At 42.1% G+C, this 12,758-nt stretch overlaps 1 protein-coding gene across 7 annotated transcripts in view; it reads right to left on the reverse strand.

Annotated features, from left to right (window-relative positions):
* The window catches only part of sema5ba (sema domain, seven thrombospondin repeats (type 1 and type 1-like), transmembrane domain (TM) and short cytoplasmic domain, (semaphorin) 5Ba), a 190,854-nt gene that overhangs the window by 6,519 nt on the left and 171,577 nt on the right, over window positions 1-12,758 (reverse strand). For 4 of the 7 annotated variants that reach the window (XM_086220867.1, XM_086220866.1, XM_086220865.1 and 1 more), the window contains 5 exons: window positions 10,982-11,194; window positions 6,064-6,234; window positions 3,875-3,949; window positions 3,255-3,392; window positions 997-1,041 (listed from right to left, as the gene is read on the reverse strand). In XM_086220867.1, coding sequence (XP_086076993.1) covers window positions 997-1,041; window positions 3,255-3,392; window positions 3,875-3,949; window positions 6,064-6,234; window positions 10,982-11,194 — 642 coding nt within the window. The remainder of the gene's footprint in view (window positions 1-996; window positions 1,042-3,254; window positions 3,393-3,874; window positions 3,950-6,063; window positions 6,235-10,981; window positions 11,195-12,758) is intronic. The other 3 variants (XM_086220868.1, XM_086220869.1, XM_086220871.1) reach the window with 3 other exon arrangements.

A 12,758-nucleotide genomic window follows, 5' to 3' on the forward strand; every position in this document is an offset into this window, starting at 1 on the left:
TGTCCTTCCTCCAAGGGAGAGATTTTTTTTGTTGTAAGTTTTTCTATCTTAGACCATTCTTTAGTTAATGTTTTCATAGCCTTTTGTTTCCTCTGAGTGATCTTTTGTTTCCTAGTCTTCATAACTCAGTGCCTCCTGTTATTAAGTGGTTTTTTTATGCTTTTTATTTCGAGTTCTTGTCTCTCTGTAGCTGGAGTGACTATCATTTATTGATTAACCTTTATTTAGCCTATTGTGTTTAGACCTTTTAGTGGAGTGGTGATATTTCTCATAGCCACGCCTCTTCCCATACAGAAGAGAGGTGATCTTATAAGATAGGTTCACGGCCTAACTTCTGTTCCTTGCACTGGAGTCGCCTGGAAACCTTCAATAAAGCTTTCATTGAAACACCTGAACCCCGCACCTGTGTCCAGGCCTGGTCGTGACAGTGACTAGCATTCAAAATATTCCTGACAGAACCTTGAGTTCTGTGTGCATTCTTCAGGACCAATAATGTTTTGACATGAGAAGTAAATTTTTCTACCTTCTTTGACTGCACTGAGCAAACCAATAAAAAAATGTTGACTTAGAAAACATAATTTTCTTCCAAGAACAGAGATGGCAGTAAACTTCTGTGTGTAATGTTATGTCACATTTTCTGCAGGAAGTAAGTTTTGCACTTTTTATGGAAGTAACTTTAGTTCCTCTTGTTTTTATTGCCGTCTTTTTGGAGATAGAGATCATTTGTACTTTTTGATTGATTAATTTTAGGCCCTCAGTGTTTCTGTAAAGTAAATACAGCAGTTTGACAACGTATGATCCATCTGAGAAAATCACAATGGAGACCATTTTTCTTGATCGGCGACCAGGATAGAGATTAAAATAAACATCCACATGAAAATGCAAAGATAATGCATGAAAAGACACATCATGGACACACATCTGTGGGAACATAAAGGGGCAAAAACCCTGAACATGCACGCAGAGACAAAGAGATGCTGCTTATAATCCACTTACCTGTACAGTGTTGGTCTTTATCAAAGCCAGATGCTGGGAGAATGACTGTAGAGAGGAGAGGAACACAGGGTCAGACACACACACATGCATGCACGCACATGCACACACAAGAGCCTTCAGAACAACAACCAGCGACTGGAACATCAGGGGACTTGACACATGCAGAAACCAAAACAGTGAATGAGAAATTGAAATGTCATTTAAATGTGCAACTGCTCCACGGAGACTCATTCCCATCTGTGAATTTCACAGCTTTCCAGAGTAAAAATGGACTGTCTCACCAATCTTCTCTCAGCTTTATTTTATTTTTTTGTCTTTATTTATCCTTAAGGGACCATGTAAAAACATCAATATTGCTATTAATGCACTGTAAAAGATTTAGCTTCAGCTAAATTTCATCTCGGTGACAGCAGGACAATAATTTACTGCTACGACACTTCCTGTCACCCACAAATCTGAGAAGCAAATATGACTGGAGCAGGGAGGGTTGACGTGCATGTCAGCAATTTTAATTGCAGTGCTACATCTTCCTCTGATTAATATTGTGGCCCAATTTTTCCACAGCGGCTTACCCTGTCTATGAGTGACCTTAAGAAATTCATCCATGGCATCTTTGAAATTTGCAATAAAATTAGATGTGGTTTGGTGTTTTGACAACCTATTAATATTAATCGTCTGAGTCTGGATTCATTAAGGATTCTGAGTGTGGAAAGAGCAATGCTGGAAGGCCATGAAAGATCATTTCAGGAGAAACTTTCTGAGAATGTCATCAGCATAACAAGGTAAACGGAGGCCAGTGAGGTCAGCCGCTAACTCGCTGGAGTCACACACAGACTTAATTATTGTTCATTAACAGGACAGTAGCAGATGAATTTGGTGCTCAAAGAGGACATCAGCTACAGCGTTTAGTGTGTGGACATGTTTGTGAATGAGGATGATGAGGATGATGATGTTGACTGGTACAGAGTGCACATTTGACAGTGACAGAAAAGCTGGGTCCCAAAGTCACAAGCTGCCCATTTCAAATGATGCTGCTTATAAAGAGAAGGAGGTGGGTTGAACCTGAATTGACCCTTGAATTAGTCAGCCTGGTTTTATAGAGACCAGAATTAACTCTGTGTTTGTGTGAACCTTCAAAAAAAAATTAATGATGGGGACGATGTTTTTTCTATAAACATTTGCATTAGTTTGCTCAGGTAGAAAATCATGATTCGTCACCGGAATCAAACTCGGGCCAGATATTTCTTTTCCCTCGCAAGTTTCAGTCCATTTCAGTGAATGAGAATCTTAGTAGCTTCCCTTGTAACTTGACACATTGTTGCAGCAGTCGCCCTTCACATCCCAGATCTCCCCCTCTCTGTTAGGCTCCTCTGGAACAAAGACCAGGGAGCTATTACACCTACGCAAAACTATTTTTTTTTAAACAGCTTTAATGAGTTAAAACACAACAGTGACATTTATGTTGGCTCATTTAAACACCTGACATTTAGGTGCAACTTTGTCATTGGAAAAAATAACTCCAATATTCTTCCACTCCGTTGAACAAACATTCACCAATTTGTAAAAAGAGTGTGTTTGCCATTTGGAGACAGTGATATTTTTTTTAAAGAGCTGATTTTAGAGCTTTTTAGGGAAACAGATCTTGCTGTCGGTGAAAACAACACTGAGAGCAGTGAGAGTCAACCAAAACAAAACAAAAAAAACCCAAACCCTAGACTGCTAGATGAAAACAGCCAGCCGGAGCTCTGAAGCGCTTCAGAAAATCCCAGCTCTGATATTAAATGTTGTAAACTGGATGAACATTTCATCATATCATGACTGTAGTGACCAAAATTATCATGTGTTATCATGGTAATGTTAAGATGAGCTTACATTCATATTCAAAGCACGCCGGTATGCAGACTGATATCATTTCACAAAATTTTATATCAAAAACCAGATGAGAAAATTAGCACGGGAGTGCAATTCTGGTACGAATAATGGTTGAGGCCCTGAAGACGACTCAAAATTCCAAAAGTTGTCATGTTGTAACTTCACCAGACAGGATGACCATCGTCAATCCTGTCTCTCTCTTTACTCTACCAGACTGAAGACCTCTGCCATCAGAGCACCAACTCTACCAGCAGCACTTCAAGTGTGTATTATTATTATCATTATTTTGCTTCAGGTGTGCAGAAGGATGGGTTGCATTTTTAGGAGCCTGACCTTATCTACCTATTATGCCAACTGGACAGTTCACCAAGAGCTGACTGACTCACCAGGTATTTCATTGCAGTCTCTGCGCTGAGTGCCATTCCCCACACAGGGGGCGTTGCCCTGAGCTCCGCACACCCGAGTCCTCATCTGCATGCCTGACTCATCACAGGCTGACCACAGCGACCAGGCCATCCAGCCACCTAAACACAGAGAAAAGACAATCAATACAAACTAGACAACCAAAGGGCCTGATCGTGCTCAGAGGGTTTGGAAACCAATGTGCCCACCCAAGCTGTCACCACTTCCAGCCAATGAACCTGCCTGGCCAGCCAAACAGCCCGAACACACCAAAAAGTGTTTGTGATGTAAACAAGATTGGAGGGTTTGTTTAGTGCATAGCAGAGATGTTTGTCTCCTGAGCCAAGCTTTCATGCTGTTTCCCCACAGCAGGCTACCGAGCAACAAACAAAGGCTCCTATCCAAGGGGAAAGAGGAAAACTCCCAACTCTCTGCCCCTCCCTTTGAACCGTGCACTTGCTGCACTCTTTCACCCTGCATTCAAAAGCACCGTAGTGGAGCGAGCACAGCCTACCGCAATAAAAGGTTGTTATTCAGGGGGCTCTCAAGTGTGCAGATTTGGCAGAGAGGGGCTGAGTAGAGGCAGAGGAAAGACCTCTTTTACCTTTTCTATTAGTCTGGTGCTCACCGATGGGCTGCTCAGTCTCCACCATCTGTTCTCTTCTTGCTGTGCAACCATCTAGACACAAAACACACCGACCACCTAAGCATGCTGAACTCGATGTGCACTCAGAGACCTCCGTCAAGGTCCAAGATAGATTTCCTGAGATATTAAAACTCCCACTAGCTTTCATGACACTCAGTCAGGTAGTTCTTGTGTAATCCTGCTGACAGACAGTCAGACAAACAGCCCTGACACACAGCCTCCTTGGCAGAGGTAATAAGTGCATCACTGCAGCCCACTTTAATTGCTTCACTTATTCCCATTTATTTTTGTCACCTGGACAACCTGCCTGATTGCAATGTTGAGTCAGGAGGAACGAGACCAGGCCTGAGGCTCCTTGTTGGTATTCTGTCCTTTGTTCCCCTTCTGCTGTCCTTCATTACTGGTAGAGACTTTAATCAAATGACCTGTGACAGGGGAGGGGCATCAAGTATCTCTATGACTGACAGGCAGCTTGCTTCTAATTACATGTGCAGAGAGGGCCATGGCAGCAGGAGGACCCCGATAGATGACCGATGTTGTGCCTGTCAATAAGTGAAGGGAATGGGAGATGGATTGGGGCCAGAGAGATTGTTAGCAGGCAGTATATTGGTGCAGTCCTAGCGGGATGTGTTAGTCCTTGTCAAACAGGAAAACATTAACCTGATAGAGGGGGCTGATTAGCATCTTAGAAAAGCAGGGCGGAAAGACAGAAAGCCATTTACCTTTGTTTGGGCGTAATTACAAAGGAGGCTGAGTGTAAGCGTTACTCTCATGGTGAATGGCAGTTGGGCTGACTCAAATTGAAAAGCAGTTGAGGAAATTGACATTTGAGGGGAATAACAAATTAACTTGGGCAGAAAACATCTGAACTACAAGATACAGTAAACACACACCCATACTATGCACACACATACTGTGTTAACACACACTCGATATGAATGCTACAGACAATGAACAGCCATCCAGGTAAAATGTGCTTTATGCCTGAATTTATAAATATATTAAATGTCACATTATAACATCAAATTGAAAAGGCTGTTGGATATTACATTTTCAGGGTCAGGCTGACCCTTATTATCAGTTCTGATGCTACTATTTTTATTTTTAATTTTTTTGGATTAGCTGGCAGATCCCTCATAAATGTTTCAGTGTCCTTGTGGAAGCAGAATGACAGCAGAGTGGAGGAACATGGAGGGCACGCTTACATGTCACACATCTCATCAACATACAGTCAGGAATTCAACCTCTGAATGAAAAAAATCTAAAACAATCCAACCTATCTAGCAACCAAGTTATATTATATATCCATCCATTTTCTACCTCTTATCCTATTAAAGGTCGCAGGGGGGTGGAGCCTATCCCAGCAGCCTTCCCCCTGGACAGGTCACCAGTCCATGGCAGGGCCAACACATATAGACAGACAACCATTGGCTCTCCCAGCCACGCCTACGGTCAATTTAGAGTCTGGATTAACCTGGTCCCTCTTGATGTCTTTGGACTGTGGAGGAAGCTGGAGTACCAGAGAGAACCCACACAGGAACAGGGAGAACATGGAGACTCACACAGAAAGATCCGGGGCTCGAACTCGGAACCTTCTTGCTGTGAGGGGACAGTGCTGACCACTGCACCACTGTGCAGCCCTATATAATATATTATCATATTACCATGACTGCTAAAATAAAAATCCATAGTCAATAAAAAAAATCGGGTCTCCAATGGTAGTCAACAAGAACCAACAAAAACAAGAAACAACACCAAGTAACGCCATCATCTGCCAACCACTCCAGCTATAGTTCAATTTTTCAATACTTTAATAAAATTTTTTAAAAATGCACACTTTCCCTAGAAATACTAGCCATAAAAGTTTTCTTATAAAGTACTTTGAGGTGAGTAAAGCTGACCTTTGACCTTTTGGATATGATCATCGTTGACATTTGTTTGATATTTTGCTAAAACAAGCATATTAATTGCAAACATTATGATGAGAGGTCTTCGCCCTCTGTCACATGTTGAAGGGTAGACTCACACAAACGGATGAAAACATTCATACACACTTGTTTATAACCACAAGACACATTTTTACACAACATGAAACACTGGCAGAGGTATGTTGCAGTTGTGTATGGATTTCCTCAGTGTGACCTCACCATCACATGTGTGTGTGTTGCACAGGGCCTCTTCAGTGTGTAGTCCTATGCAGATATCGCCTCCATTGGTGGGTGCAGGGCTGTTACAGGTCCGTGTGCGTTGATAGTGACCACCACCGCAGCCCACCGAGCACTGAGACCAGGATGACCAGCAGGACCACGCACCTTTGACTGAAACACACACAAACACTTCCATGCTGTTTGTGCTGATAGAACATTGACGCCATCATGGCTAACGGTATGGAGTGAGGCTCGTCTGAGCTGCCAAACAATTTCTCAAGTGAGCTCAGATTAATTTCAGCTCAGTCTGAAAACCGCAATCATAAACATATGTTAGGAAATCAGGAATGCTGAGAATTTCAAAGTACAACTGCAGAAAATTGATAAATGTACAACATAACTGCCATCTTGGTGAGCCAGTTACTCGCCTGCCGGTATTCTCCCTTTACAGTAGCATATTTTAAAATCCTTCAAGCCATTTCATTTAATTTTGTTTTTGATTCATGCACTTTGTAGAAACTTTCCTTCCGTTGCAAGAACTGTCAGCGACAGAGTGGAATTGAATGAGACTTGATATCCCAAAATGAGGAGAAATTCTTAATTCAGTCGTCACGGCTGCCACCCTCACTTCAGAACAATATGTGTCCTTATACATTTGAGGGGTTTTTTCTTTAGAAAAATGAATCAAGCTCAAAGATTTGCCCAGGGCAACAGCAGCAGACTGGGCTTTCGAATGTGTTGAATTTTGATATCAAAATCACAGCTGTGTAAAAGCATCATGATGATGCACCTTGACCTGTTATTAAACTGTAATTTAAGCGAGAGCCTGAAGACTTTGTAAAGGTCCGAAAAAATCCTGGACTTGACAGAAGACTAGAGACTTAACCTGCTCCAGAGCAGCTTTGCTCACTTATCCTTTGTGTGTTTTTGTGGCTCCATTTTCACTGCTAGGATGTATAGCTGAATACATAAAATCCTGCTGTAAACCTGCGACAGACTTTATACCTGTTATATCATCCAGGCACCTTTATGCCATTTTAAATATTCATACATCCCTTGCCCTTTGAATATTTGTCAGGAGGCTGGATGTGTCAGGGTGGTATTTAACCTATTGGAGCCCAACTGGCTTCAGGACAACTAACAACTGCAGCGTTGGAAATTGTTTTGATTTTTTTTTTTTTATAAACGATAAAAACATTTTGTTTGTTCATCAAGACATTTTTGAAGCTTTTTTTGAATTAAATGGCATGTTCTATTTTGTCCTTCTTACATCCACTGAATGTATGATGACCCCTGTATTTTGCAAGTAAATATTTTATCCAACTACACTTCATTAAAGTTGACTCATCTTCTGAGCTGCTGTTGATCTTCTATCTGATCTGATCAGATCAGTGCGACTGACCGTCTGGTTGACTGGAAGATGCCTGTCTGACTGACAAGGGAGGAGCAGTGTTCCCGGTGAACATCACACTGCACTGAGTACTCCATTAGCTGAGTGGATTAGTGTGACACAGGGAGCAGCAAGCTGTGGCCACTTAACTGACTAACTGGCTGTTTACCTGACTGACTGACTGACTGGGTGCGTGGAGAACCCACTGAATTACACAAACTGCTGGGAAGTTTTCACTACATCAGATGGATGTCTCCTGATGCTGTTCTCTCCCTTACCAAGTTCCGTGAAAATTGTCCCATGGCCTTTTCCCACCAAACTGGTACAGATTCTCGGTTGCGTCTACAAAACCAGCCTGCATTTTTACTGGTTTCAAACCACTGTGTTATTGGGAAGGTTTTACACAATGCAAAACAGACGCAACAGGCCTACACAGAGATGTACTCCCCAACCAGGGCTGAGGGGAGGAGGAGATGCAAGAAAAGGCTTTTTTCGGTTCCCGCTGTGAACACAATTTGAAGGTTCGAAGGGAATATGGTTTGTAAAAGAGTATGGAACCTGTTCAAAGAGGACAAGATGAAAGGCGACTGTCCCTACAACAAAGAAACACTGTATTTGTTTTTTTAATATTTTGACTAACATGAGCATGCACAGGATAAAAAAAACTTTGCACTGTTTGTATGTACCATATTTGCCTAGAGCCCATCAAAGCCAGTGTGTAGGAAGGCTGTAAACAGGCTAATAGCTCTGTAGCATCACGTAAGCTTTCCTCTGTCATTCTGCTGCTGCTGCTGCTGCTGCTGCTGCTGCTGCTGTCATGATGCGATTCTCTGCTGCTCGAGGGGGTGGCTGGTCTTGGCCTCAAAGTCAACAAGAATTCAACTCATTTGCGAATGTGTGACTAATTAGGTTACATACAATTAGTGTTGATTTTAAGCTTGTTTGCAACAATTTTCAATTAGCATAATGAGATACGTATGGCTGAGACAACATCCTGGCAGTAGGCGGAGAGTTGACTGCAGGGAGAAACGTTTGTTGCACTCGTTCAACAAGTATTTCGATAAAGAGCTTTCTGTGTCTACCTAACTGGTGGATTTTGTCAAACTCAAGGCAACAAGTAGACATCGCTTAAATATGACCTCCAGTCTTTTTCTTCCTCTGTTTAGAAGAGGAGTGAGAGGTAGAGAGAGAAAGAGAAATAGAACGAGATAGAGAGAGCAGGAGAGAGAGAGAGAGCAGGGAGAGGAAAGGGAAGACCCGAATTTAAAAATCCCTGTTCAGAGCTGTGCTTTCTCAGCCATGCTGCAAGAGCTCTCATCGACTGATGCAATCGTCAGCGAAAAAAAAGAAAAATCATTATCAATAAGATAACAAAGTAACAAAATAGAATTTTCCTATTCAATGGCCGTGTGCATGATGACCAGAGGCTCCACTTGGACTTGAATCGACCAGCCTGAGAACTGACATAGAACTGTCACAGAACAATTAGAGCTTCTGCAGCATCTGGGTTGTCCTACTCTTAAAAATGAACACTAAGGCACAAACCCCAAAGGTCTCAGCGTGGTTTTCTGTTTTTATTCTTGTTTTTATTTGCTACAAAGGCTGAGAAATAAAACTTCAGTAGATTGTTTATTATAATGGCATACTTTTTTCATTTTTTTAGGACTAAGTGGGATAAGCTCACACTTGTTGAAAATTAAAGCAATTATTATTTCAAAAACTTGCTATCTTGATTAAACACTCGGCCCTCAGCTTTGTCTTGTAGGAGCTGGAACACACACCTACCAAACAGTTTTTAGGCCAGAGGAGTTCTTATGATCAAAGTCATAACTGAACGTAGGCTAACTATGATTTACTGACTGCCTGCCACATTCTCTCTCTCTCTCTCTCTCACTCACTCTCTCTCTCTCACACACACACACACACACACACAATACACACACACTTTCCTCTAACACACTATTCATTTCAGTCTCATCATCAATCTATATCGGCTCCATCCTTCTCACTAATCTCATCATCAATTACTATTTCACTCTCATTCTCTCTTTTGTCAGTGGCCTTGTCCTTCCCCACCATGGGTCTACCCTGGGACAGACGTACTGAGATCAGCTCTACACGTGACATTCATGGCAAAATTCTTCCTGATTGGCTACCTCCCTGTGGGAGTAGCCCAAGGCTGCCTTGCCTTGTGTCTTTGGGTTGTCTAAGCTGAACTATTCAGGGCTTCAGGGATACAGTGAAGGACATATAAGTACATTACAGCATCTTGATCAGCTTCCACTTCTGACAAGTTGTGAATAATTATAGAGTAAACAGTGCATTTTTAACCCTAGAACACTAATGACTGCTAATTTTCACCCACATGTTTCTTGTCATGTCATTTTATAGGGTTTCCCATGGTACTTTTTTTTTCATTTTATGTGACACTGCATATTGGGAAATTACAGAAGAGTACTTCAATTTGGAAGACAGTGTTGTACGTTAATATATTTTGATGAAAACTATATTTTATCAGGAATATTATGTCAGGGACAATATACCCAACGTTAGTGATGGTGTTACTAACTCTAACGTTAGAGTTCTAGAGTTAAGAGGACGCCTGGCTTTTCTGAAATGTCATATTCTGGCCCGTCTTCGTTTAGCGTTAACGTGAGTGCAACAGTCTGTGGTCAGCAGGGATCCAGGTCAGCTGATTATGGTTTGACAAGGAGTTGGAAATAGATAACTTCATTTGTGCAAGCTGTCTCTCTGCACTGCTGCTAACCATTAGCTAATGAAGCTAATGATCCACTAAGCAGCATTTTACTACCACCACTGACCTCTCTCTCTCTGTCTCTCTCTCACACACACACACACACACACACACACACACACACACACACACACACACACACACACACAGTGTAGGATGGACTAAATCAAAACCATCTTCAAACTAATTTGATGTTGCCAACAGGCATGTTTGACATGTTGTTAGCTGAAGTCAAGTCATCCTGTTCAATGAATTTTGAAAACTGATAAACTCGGAATTGTTACACTGCAAAAAACCTTTGTCTCCAAACAGGTTACATTTTAGGGAGATACAGAGACTTTGGGTAAACCGAAAAAGTGATGTATTGTCAAGTAAAATGTTTGTGCTGCATGCACACATGGGGAATGTTATGGAGCCCTGGAGTGGCAATAGGGGGATTTAGGAAGTGGCATAAAGATTTTTTTTTTTTTTTTTAGGTCCCAATATATGACTTATTTGCTTAATTTAGCTATTATATTATAAATCTTGTGACCACAAATTAATTGAATTCAGGAAACAAGTTATGTCTTGCGGCATCTGACCATAACGCCTGAATGTAAAATTAAAAAAAACCAAACAAACATAAAATTTGAAAAAATAAAAATCTCTATGGCCTCTCTAGGACTCTGGAATATGATTTCCAACTTAATAAAAGTGTTATGAGCAGTAATTTTTTTGGAAAACCAAAAGCAGCATGAATGCAGTCGGTCAGGTAAAGGTGGCATCCTACTCACCAGGACAAGCCTGGACATTGCAGTCCTGGTACTCTACAGGTGAACCTCGACAGGCCACAGGGGCGCTCTTCCCCTCTGGTCCCGCACAGCTTCGCCGACGGGTGCGGTAACCTTTGGCGCAACTTTGAGAACAAGTTGACCAGGTCTCCCACGATGACCACCCGGTTCCCGCCACTCTCACAACTGGCGTCTTCAAGAGCTCCTCAACAAGAGCTACAGAGAAAGAAGAAATGGGAAAAAACAATGAGTCAGATGAGAGTTTAAAAGCGGGCAATGAAACGTGAGGATTCTTTGAGATTCCCAGGTACATGACTTTGCCAGCAGGCATGTTTGTCTCTGTCCCTCTCACAGTCTATCTATATCACTCCTGCATCCCACAGTTCCCTGCTGTCGGTGTTTCATCAGTTTGTCAGAGTCCGTACATCCCACCAGTAGGCTGACAGGGGGAGACAGGGAATCGATTCAGTTGAGAGGGGCATGAAAGAGCCACCAGTAGAGAACAGTGGATTGTGACCCTGCAGTCTCTCTCTCTCTCTCTCTCTCTCTCACTCTCTCTCGCCCCCCGTGTCTTTGCAGGAGTGCTGGGCTGTGACTCTGTCACTAATAGGTCTAACAGGAGGGCCTTTTCAACAAGTCACGCTCACACTGAGAAAGATTTGACCGCGCTACTGCCTTCTCACTATTTGTGCACAGGCGCACACAGGCAGGCAGGTGTGTGTGTGTGTGTGTGTGGGGGGGGGGGGGGGGGGGGGGGTACCTATCCTAGATGAGCGATTGATTACATGTACGAATAGACACATTTTGAACCAAATGAAATGTAACACCAACTAAATAAATCAGCTCAGACTTACTTGAATGTTTTAAATCAACTCCTAGTTAAAAAATATGATATGAGATTTTAGTCTGTCGTTATTTGACGGTAAGATTCCACTTTCATTCACATCAGGTACACCAAAGGTGCAAATTTGAGCATTAGAATTGAGCTACTATATAGATCATATAGATTTTTCTAGCGCAGGGTTACCCTGAGGAGTCCCTCCAGCACAGTACTGATTCAAACACGCACATCGTTGTCTCTCAAGCACGTGCACAGAGTCATGAAAAGGTAACTATTCATGGTGCTAACAGAAATAGTCAATTCAGTTCTTGTTGAGGTAAACAACTTCACCCAGTGAATCTAGGAGGAATCATACCACAAAGATATGAAATGGGTTTAGAGCTGGGATTTAATAATATGGGAGCAAACCCTCGAAACCTGCGGTCGGAGCTTATTCCAAAGGAGCAAAGACTCGAGATAGTCAGATAACCAGGATGAAGAGGCATCGTAATGGAGTCAGTGGTATTACAGGGAAGATAGATTTCATATCCTAAATGGGTGAAAGGTGTCAGAACAAGTGAAAAGTGAAAAAAAAAATGTTTTTCTTAAAAAAATGTTCACTTCCAGGTTATCAAAGGAAGAAGCCAGTATAGACACCGCGCTGTATGAGCTCTCTAAATCCACTGAAGAAACTTTGACTTTCTACAATGTTGTGGTCACTGGACTACCAAAGAAGGAGTGATTCCATGGTGTGTTAACATAGCACCAACTTCTACTTCTCTATGGATGGGGGCTATATATTCACAGAGCTCCAATCTGCTGGGAATAAGTTACTAGCTGCATTGGATCATGTTTGATATAGCATTTTGGGGAAGAATGCTAACTTGACATCCTCCCCAGAGCCAGACGTCAAGGTAGACACCTCTCTTTCTGTGTGTGCATTTTGGAGTAAGAGACTCA

Source organism: Aulostomus chinensis, chromosome 12 (genome assembly GCF_037954235.1).
Source record: "Aulostomus chinensis isolate RoL2024-O1b breed Wild chromosome 12, RoL_Achi_v1.0, whole genome shotgun sequence".
NCBI lineage: Eukaryota > Metazoa > Chordata > Actinopteri > Syngnathiformes > Aulostomidae > Aulostomus > Aulostomus chinensis.